Source organism: Chanodichthys erythropterus, chromosome 14 (genome assembly GCF_024489055.1).
Source record: "Chanodichthys erythropterus isolate Z2021 chromosome 14, ASM2448905v1, whole genome shotgun sequence".
Lineage (NCBI taxonomy): Eukaryota > Metazoa > Chordata > Actinopteri > Cypriniformes > Xenocyprididae > Chanodichthys > Chanodichthys erythropterus.
Genome location: NC_090234.1, coordinates 18513985 through 18529643, shown reverse-complemented (window position 1 = coordinate 18529643; position 15659 = coordinate 18513985). Strand labels below are relative to the sequence as shown.

Sequence of the window (15659 nt, the reverse complement as noted above, 5' to 3'; positions counted from 1 at the left end):
GTGAACACGATGGCCAATCAGAGGGGTTTAAGATGTTTATTAAATTAATAGTAGAGCCTACAATTCATTTGCCTTCCCTACTTTCATAATAACATTACCACATAACCACACTTGCGAGACCAACACGCGCATATGATTCCTCAATGAAACAAAAGTACATCCCACATCAAAATTTAATTGCATGGTGATCTATTCACAAATTGTCAAGAATGCTTGTTATAAAACAGATGCATCATTCTTATTATGTGTTGTATTAGACAGGTGAGCAACTGTTCGTATACATTCATCGACACAAAACTAATCATGTTCTATAGCTCAACACAGTAAATCTTATTGTTTAAATCTCGTTTTCTTGATTTACTGTGAGTAACATGCCTAATACCGATCTAGCTTACTGCAGTGTGCAACAAGCGTCTCTTAATAGCCGTTGAGCGAACGCAGAGCAGCACTATAACAACTTTCAACACACTAATGTATCTAATATGATAAACAGTGCTGCGTTACCTCACGTACACATGACAGGAAGAAGTGGAAGGGGCGTCTGCGGTATAAGAAAAGTTCTGCTGCACTCAAGACGTGGTGCGCTCGTCTCTCAGTAGCAACTGCTCTGCTTCATACTACAGTAACGTTAAAAGTCTCATCCATGAACATGATTTCTGCCCGAGTCCCGTCCCGATTCTTTTTCACCGGCTGTAGACGTGAAGAGAACACCTCCCATCATTCTCCGAAATCAAGGCGTCATAAAGCTACGCCTTTGTTTTGAATAAGCGACCTCTAGTGGCGAAAATTTACATAGTGTGCCTTTAAGCCAAGGCGAAAATTGTTCGTCAGCATTTCATTTTGTTTCCATAGCACATTAACACAAAATTTAAATGACACTAATAACAATACAATTACAAATTAATAATAATATTACTAAAATCATATAGGCATAATAACAGTCTTTGTGTCCAAACACAGCACAAATTTATCATCTGTGAAAATCAAAAGCAGCTTCAAACAATGACAACTTGTTTAACAAGAAATATCGATTCTTCTCATTAATGTATGGTCCACAAGAGAAATATTAAGCCAGTAAATTACGATAGTTAATATAGGCAACAGTTATCAGCTTATGTTGAGATGGATTCATCTCTCGTCTCTATTTGGCTGTTAATGCAGTGACAGATGCCAAAAGCCCGGCCAGTTTTTGCTTTCACTTTCACATGTGGTCATGTAAACGCATGAACCTGCTTTCCTTTTCATATTTTCATTTACTTGACTTGAGGAACATTCCGCAAGTCGACACTCAGAGTTCTATAGAAAAACAAACAACCAACTTCTGATAGTACTTCCACTGAATGAAACGTCCCATTTCACACATCTCCACCTCTACCATGTCAAAGTAGCCAATCAGACGTTCTTATTCAAGTACACTTGTATATGTGGTTTACAGGGATTCTCCATAGGTGTAATGGTTTTAATACTGTACAAACTGTACATTCTATCCCCCTACACTAACCCTAAACCTACCCATCACTGAAAACTTTCTGCATTTTTATTTTGAACTGTTTAGTATGTTTTTTTTTTAAGCCATTTGGTTTATGAGAACACAGGAAATGTCCTCATAAACAATGTTTACATTGTAATACCCATGTCATTATGCACATGTGTCCACATAAACCATATATACAAGAACACACACACATTCAGAGACTCAGGCCTACCAGAAGGAATGTGGTTAACTCCAGATGGCTTCAGAAGTTCCAGTGGCTGTTCTTTACTGGGAAGTCCATCTGCGGGAGAGAGAGAAACAATTCCAACTGAGAAATGCCATGTAGCGCTGAGGATCTGGGAAGCATAAGTCATCAGGATATTGTATTACAGCTCTGAACACAAATCACATATGCAACATATGGAACATTTCCAGAGAAGACACCATACTTATTCTGAATCAAATGACTCAGAGAGATTGACGTGAACTCACGTGTCTTAAAGGTAACAAAACTGTCTACATTTAATTTCTCAATACATGTTCCTGGTTTCATTATGCACCACCAAAAAAAAAAAAAAAAAAATTTTTATCAAAAAATGTAATGTCTTTGTTTTTCACCTCTAATACAAATTTCATATCAGGTCCCAGATGTTTTCCTCTGCAGTTTCACTCAGGGTTTTTTTGGCGTATTTTTTAATATTTCATCAGCTAAAAAATCCACACAGAAGCACAAAACCTATTGAACCTGCTGAATATAAACTGTATGTCTATCTCTCACAGCTTCTGTCTTATTTGAATCAATTTAAATCTGCAATCTACCCTGAAAAAGGTCCACAGCACACATGAAATGAACACGCAACAGATTTCCTAAAGCAGGATTTATAATTACGTGGAAAGGCAAAACAACATCAGTAGGCACAATAACTCTGGGAGAACCAGCTATAAATAGCCTAGATCTCTAAAAGAGGAAGAGAGAGAGAGAGAGAAACGCTCACCGCAGGATACATGAGAGCATTAGCATTCACAAACACACACAGTAGCACAGGGACAATAAAACCTGCACATCTCATAATAATAAACCATAACAAAGAGGAAAGTGTGCATGCGGGGAATCTCACAAAACCTTTCAAGAACAAATAAAACATTTTTTTCATTTTGAAATTATTTTCAAGACATTTAAGCATATTCTTCTCAAGCTCTCATTACTGTAATGTGAAAAAAAAAAAATAATATAAACATTTATACATCATATTGTTTAGATGAATCAACAAATATATACTTTTTAGCAATTTTGTGTAAATTAGTTCCCATCAAAATATCAAGAATTTGAAATATAAACATTTAAATCGATCCTGACATGCATTAAATATTGAAGAACATTAAAAATTATAATGAATATGTAACAGAGCATATCTATATTTATTAGAATGCTGCTCTCTAGAGTTCACTTTCTAGCTGACTAATGAGTTTATGGTCACTGAATGTTTTTCTAGGTAAATTTGATGTTACGTGACATTGTTTACAAGCTGTTTTATTGACGTCTTTTGGAGTTTGAAACACTGAGCTGATTGAGCTATTATACGAGACATGATACAGATTTCAGTAAGTTGTACTGTATATTTTAACATATCTTCAGATGTTCACTCATGTTTATTTCGCGCTGTAACTGGTATTAAAGCGGAGGAGAGGATGTTCACATGCGCTTCTCTTTAACTGAGGCGCTAAAGCGATCCGTCAGATCACATTAAACAGTGCCAAAACAATATTTATATTTGAATCTCATAATAAGATGGACGTCATTTGAAATCTGGGATTTCAATCATATTAAAAGTAACAAAGCACAAATATTATTGCGATTTATTGGATGGGAGGCGCTGCATATTCTGCTCATTCATCAACTGAAAACAGACTAGACTTATCGATTATTGGGATTTAAGAATCAATATCGGTTTGTAAAAATTAAAATCGATTAAAATCGAAAAATCGAATTTACCCAGCCCTAAAATATAGTGTATATTTACATATATATATATATATATATATATATATATATATATATATATATATATATATATATATATATATATATATATATATATATAATGTATGTGTTTAGAATATATTTATAGTGTTTAGTTTTTATTTATGCTGATAAATAAAAGTACTATAGTAAATAAATTATTTAATTTTTCCTTTTACAATTACTGCATTATAATAAAAGCAATAAAAATAACCATTTAAATAATGTAACAAAAGATTAAAAGTGCTGCCATCACAGGAAAAGATTAATGAAAAGACCCAAATAATATACATTTTAAAATATATTAAAATACAAAACAATCATATTAAATTGTAAAAATATTTTGCAATATTATAGTTTTTACTGTATTTTTAATTAAATAAATTCAGCCTTGGTGAGCATACTTATATCTTACCGACCCCAAACTTTTGAATGGTTGTGTATATTTATTATAAATTATTTTAAAATTAAATAAAACAATGCAAATTAAATTATTGAAATATTAAATTAATTCATTAAAATAAAATAAAGATAAGTCAGACAGCAGGTTTCATGGCATTCTTCTCAGCTGTAATGAGTTTGTGTATGGCAGCACCGGGAGCAGCCATTAATCTAACAGTAATGAGCTTCAGATGCACTTCACACGAGTGAGCTTCCTGACATACTGACCCCAATGTGTCTCACACCTACTCGCTAAAGACAGACAGTGAATCACAGCCTGAGAGAGAGAGACAGGGAGTCGAGATGAAGGAATGCAAAGACTTCATAGTGTTTAATTCATTAGACATTCCAGTCACAGACTCGCCAGCGGCGGCAGGCGGTGACAGGGCTCAGGGTCGTTTCCACGGATCAACAGCGTCGTCGGTTCCTCTGAAAGTGAGACCAGAGGGCTTTACACGTCAGTTTGCACAGAACACCGCAGAGAGGACAAACAACCGCCTCAGAAAATCTACAGGGGCTATCCGAGAGAGATTCAGATTGTGTAGCTGACTAACCCATTTTTCTACCCCAACATCACTTCTGTAGATGCCAAATCTGTCCTCAAACCTGCTCTGGACTGCAGAAAAACAGAAAAAACATTGCAACGCAAATGACAATCAGATGATGACCATCAGAATTTTCCCGGTGTTTTCCCAAAGCTGAGAAAATGGTTAACAGCGTTTTCAACAGAACTGTGTTTTTACAGCACGCTCCAAACCCCTTTAAAATAAAATAAAATAATAATAAAATAATGGATGTGTCTACTTTGCTTTGATGATCAATATTTACTGATTTCAATTCAGACTTCGCCATTAGGGGGGAAAAAAAGCTTAATAAAATAATATAAATGCTGAATAAAATAAAAAGCTTTTTTGTGTGTATGTCTATTACTGTGGTAATAAATAAATTAATAAAATAAAATGAATGAATCTTTTTGTTGGGCATGTATTTCTCTCGTTTGATGATCAATATAAAAACCAAAACAACCATGGTTGGTCAATTTGCATGTCATCTAGACAGTTTCTTCCTATCTAAGTAGGTTTTTCTTTGTCCAAAATAAGCTGCAAATGGATCAGACTTCATGCCTATAATCAAAAGCCTGTATAGTCAAAAGACTGCCAAAATAGAGACGAGAGCCAATCTTCTAAACTCCCAGCCTCAACAACTATCAAGCGATCTACTTTCATGCATCTCGACTTAATCATATCTCTGGATCTCATTGAGTGACAGGACCCAAGCGACCTCATCCATTCTTGTAATACACACAGTGACTCAGATAAGAGCTACACTTATCCCTGCGAATTCAGATCAGAACAGTGTATCAATCATCCTGCTGATAAGAGCTGTTCCAGAGGAACGTGCACAGAATGCTGTGGCCAACCCGGTATTGAATCGGTAAATGTGAATTTAGGTGGAAAAGTTTTCATTCTTACATTTTCATTTCAACCCCATAAAAATGAGTCCTCCCACATCGCGCTGTTCCTGTCTGAACGGAACGTCGAAACATCCCACCGCTGTTAAGCCAGATGATATGAAAACTTTGTTTCTCGGCTGGATAAAGCAAACCAGCTTCTTGCTATGAAAGTATTGATGGATGAGGATTGCAATCAATATAAGGACGATTGCGGTGACGTACATTAAGCATGTGTGAGTCTGTTATATTGATGTGCAAACAAATCATGTACGAACGCTCTTGATGCACTGATCGCACACTGTATTTATACGCAGACACATTTCAGTACATTCACGTTGTTTTCACACATTCAGGATAACTTTTAGATTTGTTCTGTGTATGTTGCTGTGTACTTTAGTATATACAGTACAGTCCAAAAGTTTGGAACCACTAAGATTTTTAATGTTTTAAAAAGAAGTTTCGTCTGCTCATCAAGGCTACATTTATTTAATTAAAAATACAGTAAAAACAGTAATATTGTGAAATATTATTACAATTTAAAATAACTGTGTACTATTTGAATATATTTCACAAAGTAATTTATTCCTGTGATGCAAAGCTGAATTTTCAGCATCGTTACTCCAGTCTTCAGGGTCACATGATCCTTCAGAAATCATTTTAATATGCTGATCTGCTGCTCAAGAAACATTTAATGTGTACAATTGTACAAAATATTTGTGTACAATAAATTTTTCAGGAATCTTTGATGAATAGAAAGTTCAAAAGAACAGTGTTTATCTGAAATCTAATCTTTTGTAACATTATAAATGTCTTTATTGCCACTTTTGATTGATTTAATGCATCCGTGCTGAATAAAAGTATTCATTTCTTTAATTTCTTTTCATAAAAATAAAAATAAAAATTCTTACTGACCCCAAACTTTTGAACGGTACTGTATAATGCTACAGAAGCTTTGTATTTCAGATAAATGCTGTTCTTTTGAACTTTCTATTCATCAAGAAATCCTGAGAAAAAAAAAAAAAAAAAAAAAAGTACACACTGTTTTCAACATTGAAAATAATCATAAATGTTTCTTGAGCAGCAGATCAACATATTAGAATGATTTCTGAAGGATCATGTGACACTGAAGACTGGAGTAATGATGCTGAAAATTCAGCTTTGATCACAGGAATAAATTACTTTGTGAAATATATTCAAACAGAAAACAGTTATTTTAAATTGTAATAATATTATAATATTACTGTTTTTTACTGTATTTTTAATTAAATAAATGTAGCCTTGGTGAGCAGACGAAACTTCTTTTAAAAACATTAAAAATCTTAGTGGTTCCAAACTTTTGGACTGTACTGTATGCAGGTCAAGGTGGTTGGTTTAGAAGGTTTTTTGGCATCTCCATGTGGTCCTGTTCAGTAACTTGACATATCTAAAATGCAAACAAGCTCTTTGCTGTTGTACATACTATACACTGTGAATTCTGAAACTTTTTGCTGTGATTGTTTATTTTTTTTTATGGGTGCTTTGGTGTACATAAATGTATGAATTATATGGAATCGTATCATCTAGTTATTTGGTGTCCTTTTGGAGTCTGCAAGTGTCCTTTTTTTTGGAAAGACACCTAAATGTACATTGAAAAAAGCTGAAAAATACAGTTTTGTGAAAATCATACTTCAATCTGATGGTTTACTTTGATGGGTATAGGCAATGATGGCAAAATGGACAAGTTAAACAAGATAAATGGTGTACTGTATGCTTAAAGGTACAATATGTAAAATTTTTGCAGTAAAATGTCCGAAAACCACTAGGCTATTGTTATATATTTTGTCCAGCTGATTACAAACAATATCTCTAATGTTTTCAACTACTTGTAAATCATGAGAAAATTCCCATTCTAAACAGTGATACGGGGCAGTGCAGTCGCCTGTCAATGACGTCAGTTACCTTTGTTACCGCCTTTACTGACGTAGAAACCACATGACAACAGTGCCGTGGACAAATGCGGAAGTAGTTTCTAGCGTCCAGCAAACCACTAGCTTGCTTCAAGCAGTTCCTTATTTACTTCTTGCACGTTTTATGGTGGATTGTGTTACTTATTTATGGAACATAATTACTGTTTACCATCTGCCGCTGGTTCTGTCGACAAGGACAGCTCCCGTAAACTCATGACCGGAAAAGCGGAAGCGGCGCCGGCGACTGTATCATAATAAAAGTCCTGCTGCTCGTGAGGCGTGTGTTGATCAATCGCTCCAGCTCCTCGTTCAGCTCCCGCAACACTCGATCCTGCTCTGCTTCATACTACAGTAACGTTAATAATCGCATCCACGAACATGAGTTCTTCCAGACTCCAATCCCTATTCTTTGCACCGTCCGTTGAGATGGAGACCACATGTCCCAAGTTTCCGCTCTAAAACTTGGCGTCATCAAACTACGCCTTTGTTTTGAATAGGCTTCTAGCGACCTCTAGCGGAAAAAAATATCACAAATTGTACCTTTAATTTCACGATACGTGAAATATGTACGTTTTTAAATGACACCTTTTGTGCAAATAATTGCGAATAATCACAAAAGGTGCATGACTAATCGCAATTTAAAAAAAATTTACCTATTGACAACCCTAATATATATATATATATGTTAATTTAAAAGTTAATTTAAAAATAAAGAGAGATAATACAAAATGCATGACATATATATTTTTAGTACTGTCCTAAGTAAGATATTTTACATAAAAGATGTACAGAATTAATACATATGTACCGAAAAGGGGGGTGAACACTTTTGAACAGGATGAAGTCTTCCAAATTTTTCTTATTTTGAAGAAATAAGAAAGCAACACAAGCAACACAAGATACTTGCATGTTTCCTGGAAGACATATTAAGTACAATTTACCTTTATCTTCAAATTCAAACGGTTTTCACCCCTGATGCATTAATGCATTGTGTTTCCTTCTGGAGCATCAGTGAATGTTTGAACCTTTTTTAATAGTTTTCCCTCAGTTGTCCTCAGAGTGAAAAGATGGATCTCAAAATCATACAGTCTGCTGGAAAGGGTTCAAATATGCAGAAGATGCTGGAAAATCAAAGAATCTGCAGGACCTGGAGGATTTTTCTGAAGAATTTGGGGCAGTTTAACTGTTCAGGACAAACAAGCGACTCATGAACCATCACAAAAAAAAACCAACAAAAAAAAAAAAAACAGCCGTAGATCATCCAGGTAACGAAACACATTAAGAATCAATGGTTCCCAAACTTATTTTTTTTATAAATTCAGCAATTTATTTGTCTTTTGGACTATATGTAAACATATTTTATGTAAAATATCTTATTCAGGACAGTACTAAACAAAAAATATCATGCAATTGTCATGATCCTTCTTATTTTGTTAAAATGATTCACATTTTTGCACATTCTGCAAAAGGAATGTAAACTTTTGAGCTCAACTGTATATATAATGAAATCTGCTGTCAATTATTTTCATTATTAACAATTTTAATGTTTATTGTTGCAGTCCAGCCTGCACGGCAAGGGATTGGGGTTTCAACTGACAACTAGATGAAGGCATCTTAGCAAACAAGATGTTACACAACCACTGAACTTGAACATGCCTTGATGCCTTCCAACCTCTGTTTACTGCCTGTGTTTTTCAGGTTGAGGGCACAGCGCATGTGTTTTGTTCTCTCCTCCTGCTGATCAGGCCGACACAGGGTGTACGAGGAGCAGGAGGCAGATAAACAAGGCAGCCTCGCTCAGCTGTGATTAGCCGCCTCTGTAACCCAGCACGCTCCGGCGCTAAACCCCGCTGAGTCCGGAGAAAGGAACCCAAGGAACCTGCAGCGGGCAGATCGTATCAAACCGCCCCGCATCGGCACACGTTACGATGCACCTCGAGACGGTAAGGATCTATTTAAAAGTGCCTAGCACACAGGTCTCGAGCTTTTATCAAACTTTTGTGTTTCCATGATGCTATTTTCAGCCATTTAGATTGAAGTCATCATTAATACATGCTGCTGCACAGCAAAAATAAAACATTTATGGAAGAGCCCTCTGACGGTGTCCCCTCCGAACAAGGAAGCTTTCCAGGTTGTGGCGGCACACCTCCTGCTGTTTCCTCCTGAGAGGCATGTAGATGGGAGGAGGCAGAAAGAGGGACATTAAAGAGAGGACAGAATAAACAAAGGATCGAAGCGGTTTGTGCTTCCACCGCACGTTCCTGAGCTCATCTCGCTACACGCGCGCTCTATTTTTGGAAGCCTCCCTAGACCAGACAGGAGCAGAGCCTGTACCATCATGGCATTTTAATCAGACCCACAGTGCACCTCTAACTGCACCCAACAACAGGGGAGTGCTGAAAAACACAGCACTGCAGTTATTTAAGCATGCATGCATCAGGCATTGCAGTCAAGATTACTTCTGCCACTAGTCAGCGATTATGACAACTAGTTATGCGTCACATGATGTGGCGAATTAAGTGTACAGAAGTCTCCAAATAAAAAAAAGTAAATCTGTCATGTTTATTTTTTATTTTTTTCTATCTGTGATGTATATAGTTATTTATGTATAGTATATCTGTATTTGTATATTGTCACTAGTAATGTATGTGTTTGTTTTACCTTCTTAGCAACTACAGAAGTCAATTATCAATGATATAATCCAGCATGTTTACATTTTGTATTTTATCCATTTTTTGTCCATCAATGTGCGTTTTAAATAAATATATATGAAATAAATAAATATAACATTACCAATATAATATTTTGATATTAATAATTATGTTTTTAAGCAAAATTCAAATTACTTATATCATTATATTGCTTTTATAAAACGCTTACCACACAATATAAATAATGAAGCCAAAAATATGCATCAATGCAACTTTAATGAAGTAAACCTTCACTAAAAGCCTTCCTTCCGCCGGAAAAAATAGTCCCTGACCGTGAACAGCAACAGAAGTTACATTATTACACCATTAGATGGCAGCAAAGACTGTCTTTATGAGTGTCTCAGTCAGTAGCGAAGACTTTTATATTGAAAAGACTGAATTGTTGTGAACACGGAACAAGACGCAACTGACAAATACTTTGACTAGCGCTGTCAGTCACGGGAAAAACCCCTTAACTGTTAAAAGGACTGTTAAGAACTGTTAAAAGATATTGCAGCGGACATTTAAACTGATTTTTTATTATGATCTCTTTCTCACAATACTCTTCTACATAATACAGTAAACACCAATGAACAATATAAACTGAGAACAGTTAATGTTGCTAAGGGTATTGTGTAGTGATGCACAGAACCATTACGTGAAGTGGTCATGGCCGTGTTTTATCTATTGACCAATCAGAATCAAGGACAGGAACTAACCATTTTATAATAAATAATACAAATAAATAATAATATAATAAATACAAATGAATTATATACAATGCATTTGCTTGTTTGTTATTAAGAGAAGTTTTTTTTTTTTTCATGCTATGGCCAATAACAGATAAATGGCCAATTTTAAAATTGTATAAAACACTAAAAACTACAATCAATTATTTTAAAAACATTTTAAAAGTTAATTTAGGCATCACAACATACTAATGTAAAGTATTCATTTTGTGATTTGCTAAATGTTATATTTATCAGTTAAATTATTAGTGTTTTTAAAGCATTAGATGAGCATGCACAATTACATATCCCATATAGTCCCACATAATTTGATAACCCCTACGATATTTTGTCATCAGGACAAAATTATAAAGGAAAATATCAACTGTACCCTGTTGACCAGAAGCAGAACACATTCACATAAACAGACAGAGATGGGTACAGAAGCCCCCTGCGTCCCAGGCACATATGTCTCTGTCTGTATCATATCCTGATCCAGATTCACATTCTCATATGCAGACAACAGATATGGTAGCAAATATTGTTTCATTTTGGCAGTATGAAGATAAAGTATATAACAGAATTCCCACATCTTTTTAGTCTCATAAATCATGATAATATAAAAAATGAAGTCAAAGCGATCGCATGAATACCAAGTGATTTATAAATATGTTATGGCCTAACAAGACAAACCAAAATTTGAAAATTTTCTCATTCATTTTTAAGATTCTAATAATTTTTCAAATCCTGATAATCACAATTCTAAAGACAACATAAATTGAAACCCCTTTTGCTTCTCTAATGTGTTTCTGAGTTTCCGAATTTATATAAATAGAATTTATTAGATCTTGAAAAGTGGGCATTACATACCAGAATGGAGCATGTTTGCTAAAACAAAGTTGTTAATTGGCTATCAGTTAACATTATCCAATGGTTTGCACAGCCTAAGCTTTTGGAAAAATGTGTAAAGATGAACCATGCAGGAGAAGATCAGAAATGTACATCAGATAAGTAAAGAGGTAAATCTGAATTAATGTCTTCAAAATTCCCAGATATTTCTTGGTTTTTTTTCCCCCTGGACATTTTTTATATATTTATATATATATATATATATATATATATATATATATATATATATATATATATATATATATATATATATATATATATATATATATATATATATAAATAAATAAATAAATAAATAAATAAATAAATATTATATTATATTATATTATATTATAATATATTATATATATATATATATATATATATATATATATATATATATATATATATATATATATATATATTACACACACACACATAAAAGTCACTGGGTTCAAAAACATGCAAAAAGTTTTTGTTCTCAATCAAAATCACAGCTGATGTACTATCCACCAGATTTAATTAAAATGATTGAGAGTTTAGAAGGTGTTCATGAAAAGTTGAGTGAAAGATTGATAGATGTAGTAGCCTGTGTGTGTGTGTGTGTGTGCGTGTGTGTGTGCGTGTGCGTGTGTGTGTGTGTGTGTGATAGTGAGATGGACAGACTGGCTGGCGGTGGCAGATGGCAGAAAGACGACACCAGAGCCTGATGGACTAGATGAGGAGAAGTCCGTCTGTCTGTGTGGCATGAGAACCACGATTACACCATCACACACACACATACACTGTTTGTCCCTCTCTGCCAGTACAGTGGCACATGCCACATCACACAGAGGTACATTAGAGTCAACATGAAACACCATTCACAGCCCATTTTACTTCCGTAATCTGTAGAGCTGCCCCTTAATAGTCGACTAAATGTTAGTCAAAGAGAAGAGGCTTGGGCCAGATGTACTAACAGCTTGTGATAGCGCAAACCCTACTGTACTACTGTAAGGATTTACTAAAGATTCGCAGTGAAAAAATAGCGCTGAAAAGGCATGAACAGTTATTTTTGTGGCTGAACTTATTGCCTATGCATTTGTAGGAGTTTCCCTTTCAGATGCAAAATTAATGGGATGCAAATATTTAAATGAATCATGCAAGGTGATTTACTAAGGTTTGTGCTAGTTAAATTACTGGTGTTTGCACCATTATTTAACACCCAAAAAAGCATGTCTTCAACCAGACGCCAATTCGCGCTGCTTTTGGTAGATAGCGTTGGTCATTATGGAAATGATCCGGCTGTGTCTGTGTTCGTCAACGCGCAGCACTATCCAATCCATTGCCGCTTTTTTGGAATTGCGCTCTCATGCTAATTTGCCCTGTTTAATAAATCTTGCCCTTGGTCGACTAAATTTTAAATATTAAAGAAAAATAAACTCCACAGGAATTGAAGATTATTAACACGTCTGGTCTAACGCAGCAATATGTCTGGCAGAAATACCAAAGTGTGGGAAGATTTTGAGAGGGTAAAGAAAGCCCACAAAAATGTGATGTGTGACCTCAAACATCCACCTTTAAAAGATGCAAGTAGCCTTACGTTAACACCTTTCATGGGTGCTCGCTATAACGTTAACCTAGATAAATATGCGCTAGACTAAAAGGCGTATATTCAAGTGTGCGTACAGGGTTTGCAGTTAAATTAGTACTACGAGTACTGTACGACATGCCATTGCAGAGCAACAAACTTCTGTTCCTTTCTCATAATACGCGAAGACAGAGGAAAAAATAGCAACAACTAGTCAGGTTGTCCATATTGTTATAGTGTTTCAGTTTGCTCCAGTATATTTTGTTTGTTTTTATATAACTTATAAACTGAGGTTTCACTGAGTTTTTATTCGATGTTAATGCTATAACTGTCCGTCTGTCTGACTATGTTTGCACTGAAATTTCTCCTTTAAGTGTTTTTTTTTTTTTTTTTTAACACAAAACAAGATGTTTGAGGGGAGGGTTCAAAATGATCAATAATTTCATAGATTGCTCATTGGTTTTACAGATATCTTTACTGATATTCACACTTCTCCACAATCCCCAAAGTCCCTAAAGAACAACATTCAATACCACAGGTAAATTACCTAAATATTTTAATCGGTTATGGATAAATTATTCAATTGTTTTTAATGTTTTTGATTTTTTTCAAATTATTCATTAACATCCATTCACAATTTAGTATACAGAAATGCTTGATGTAGCATTAAAGCTAAATAAAAATAATAAAAATAAAATGTATTACTTTTATTATTAAAATGTTAATAATGCATGTTTTATTGTTTTAGTAATAACTATTTTCTGTATATTAGACACTTCAAAAACAAAAAAATTCAAAAGAATACTTCTGATGAAAAATTATGAAGACTAACATTGTTCTTCTTCTTTGGAAAAATGTGCACAGATGAATCATGCACACGATAAGAACTTTGTTCTAGGAAAGTAAAAAAAGGGTCAATTCTGATTTCTCCTGACACAAGGGTCCACAACATATTTATTTCAGATCAGCAGCACACAACTAAAACGGTTTACTGAAGCTCAAACCTGAAACCATATGACTGGTGACGTTCTGGACGGTTACACTGATTCTTATCTCCGTAACGCTCCTGTTCATAGGACACCCCTTCAATCTGTTTTCAACCACCTCAGAAGAAGAGAGCAGTGGGTGTGTGCGATTCCAGTGAAGTTTTGAAAAGCTCTATGTAATGATTTCCCAAGAACAAGGGCTTGCAGGTTAAATAGAAGTAGATATCTAATGAAGTAGTGCATCATGGTTTCAAGATTAAACTACCATTATCTTCATGCATCTTCATTAAAAAAAAATATTAAAATAGTATTTAAAAAAAAAAAAAAAAAAAAAAATTATATATATTTGTTTGTTTGTTTGTTTGTTTGTTTGTTTGTTTGTTTGTTTGTTTGTTTGTTTGTTTGTGTGTGTGTGTGTGTGTGTGTGTGTGTGTGTGTGTGTGTGTGTGTGTGTGTGTGTGTGTGTGTGTGTAGGTGTAGGTGTAGGTGTAGGTGTGTGTGTGTACTTGGATGGGTAAAATACAGAGCACAAATTCCAAGTATGGGACACCATACTTGACTACACACCAAAGTGTATTGTAGCTATGTGGGTGCTCAGTTTTTTTTCTGTCATTTGGCCAAAATCTCAAATGACAAACGGTAGGCTAAGTCACTCTCTGCTCCTCAAATACATAAAACATCAGCCTTTATATAGAGAGAGTTTCCTGAGTAAAGAAAATGCTGTACTTTCTATTTACTACCCTTGGATGGTCTAAACTGCATGCGGCACTTTGTTCACGATAGAGGCGGGGTGTAGCTATGAGGTTTTACAGACAGCTTGAGGATCCATTATATATATATATATATATATATATATATATATATATATATATATATATATATATATATATATATATATATATATATATATATATATATATATATATATATATATATATATATATATATATATATATATATATTACACACACACACACACACACACAGTAGTAGTATTAAAATCTGCAGCATGCACGGAAATGATAGTGAGTATAATTATGTTCTCATAAAGTGGTAAATGTAGCAAAGCTCATCGCTGTATGTTTACAGTACAGAAGAAGCTTTGAAGACAGATGCCTTATCAGTGCCAAAAAATATGCATCTTCAGTCTCCTTGCAGATAAAGCTCTGCTGTCCCACCCTACACCAGATCTTTCTCACAGACCACCATCAGAACCAGTGAACTGAGGCTCAGTTCCTACATAGTGAGACAAGATATACTCCAATAAGTTTAAAAATACCTAGCACATAAACACTGGATGAAATAGTTCATCGTATTAAGAATAAGTGATTTATTTTTATTCAATTCAGAATTGAATGAATCATGAATGTGTATAATCAACATTTGTGTCGCTTCGTCCGCCATCTTTGGCTGCCTTCAAAAGACAAAGCCATTTACACAAACACACACACAGGGGCTAATTA

The 15659-nt window shown here is 34.5% G+C and overlaps 1 protein-coding gene across 5 annotated transcripts in view; it reads right to left on the bottom strand.

Moving 5' to 3' along the window:
- The window catches only part of hdac4 (histone deacetylase 4), a 249319-nt gene that overhangs the window by 152156 nt on the left and 81504 nt on the right, over positions 1-15659 (bottom strand). For all 5 annotated transcript variants that reach the window (XM_067408592.1, XM_067408587.1, XM_067408589.1 and 2 more), the window contains one exon: positions 1707-1775. Coding sequence is in view for 3 of the 5 variants with exons in the window: in XM_067408587.1 (XP_067264688.1) it covers positions 1707-1775 (69 nt within the window). In the remaining 2 variants the exon portion in view is untranslated. The remainder of the gene's footprint in view (positions 1-1706; positions 1776-15659) is intronic.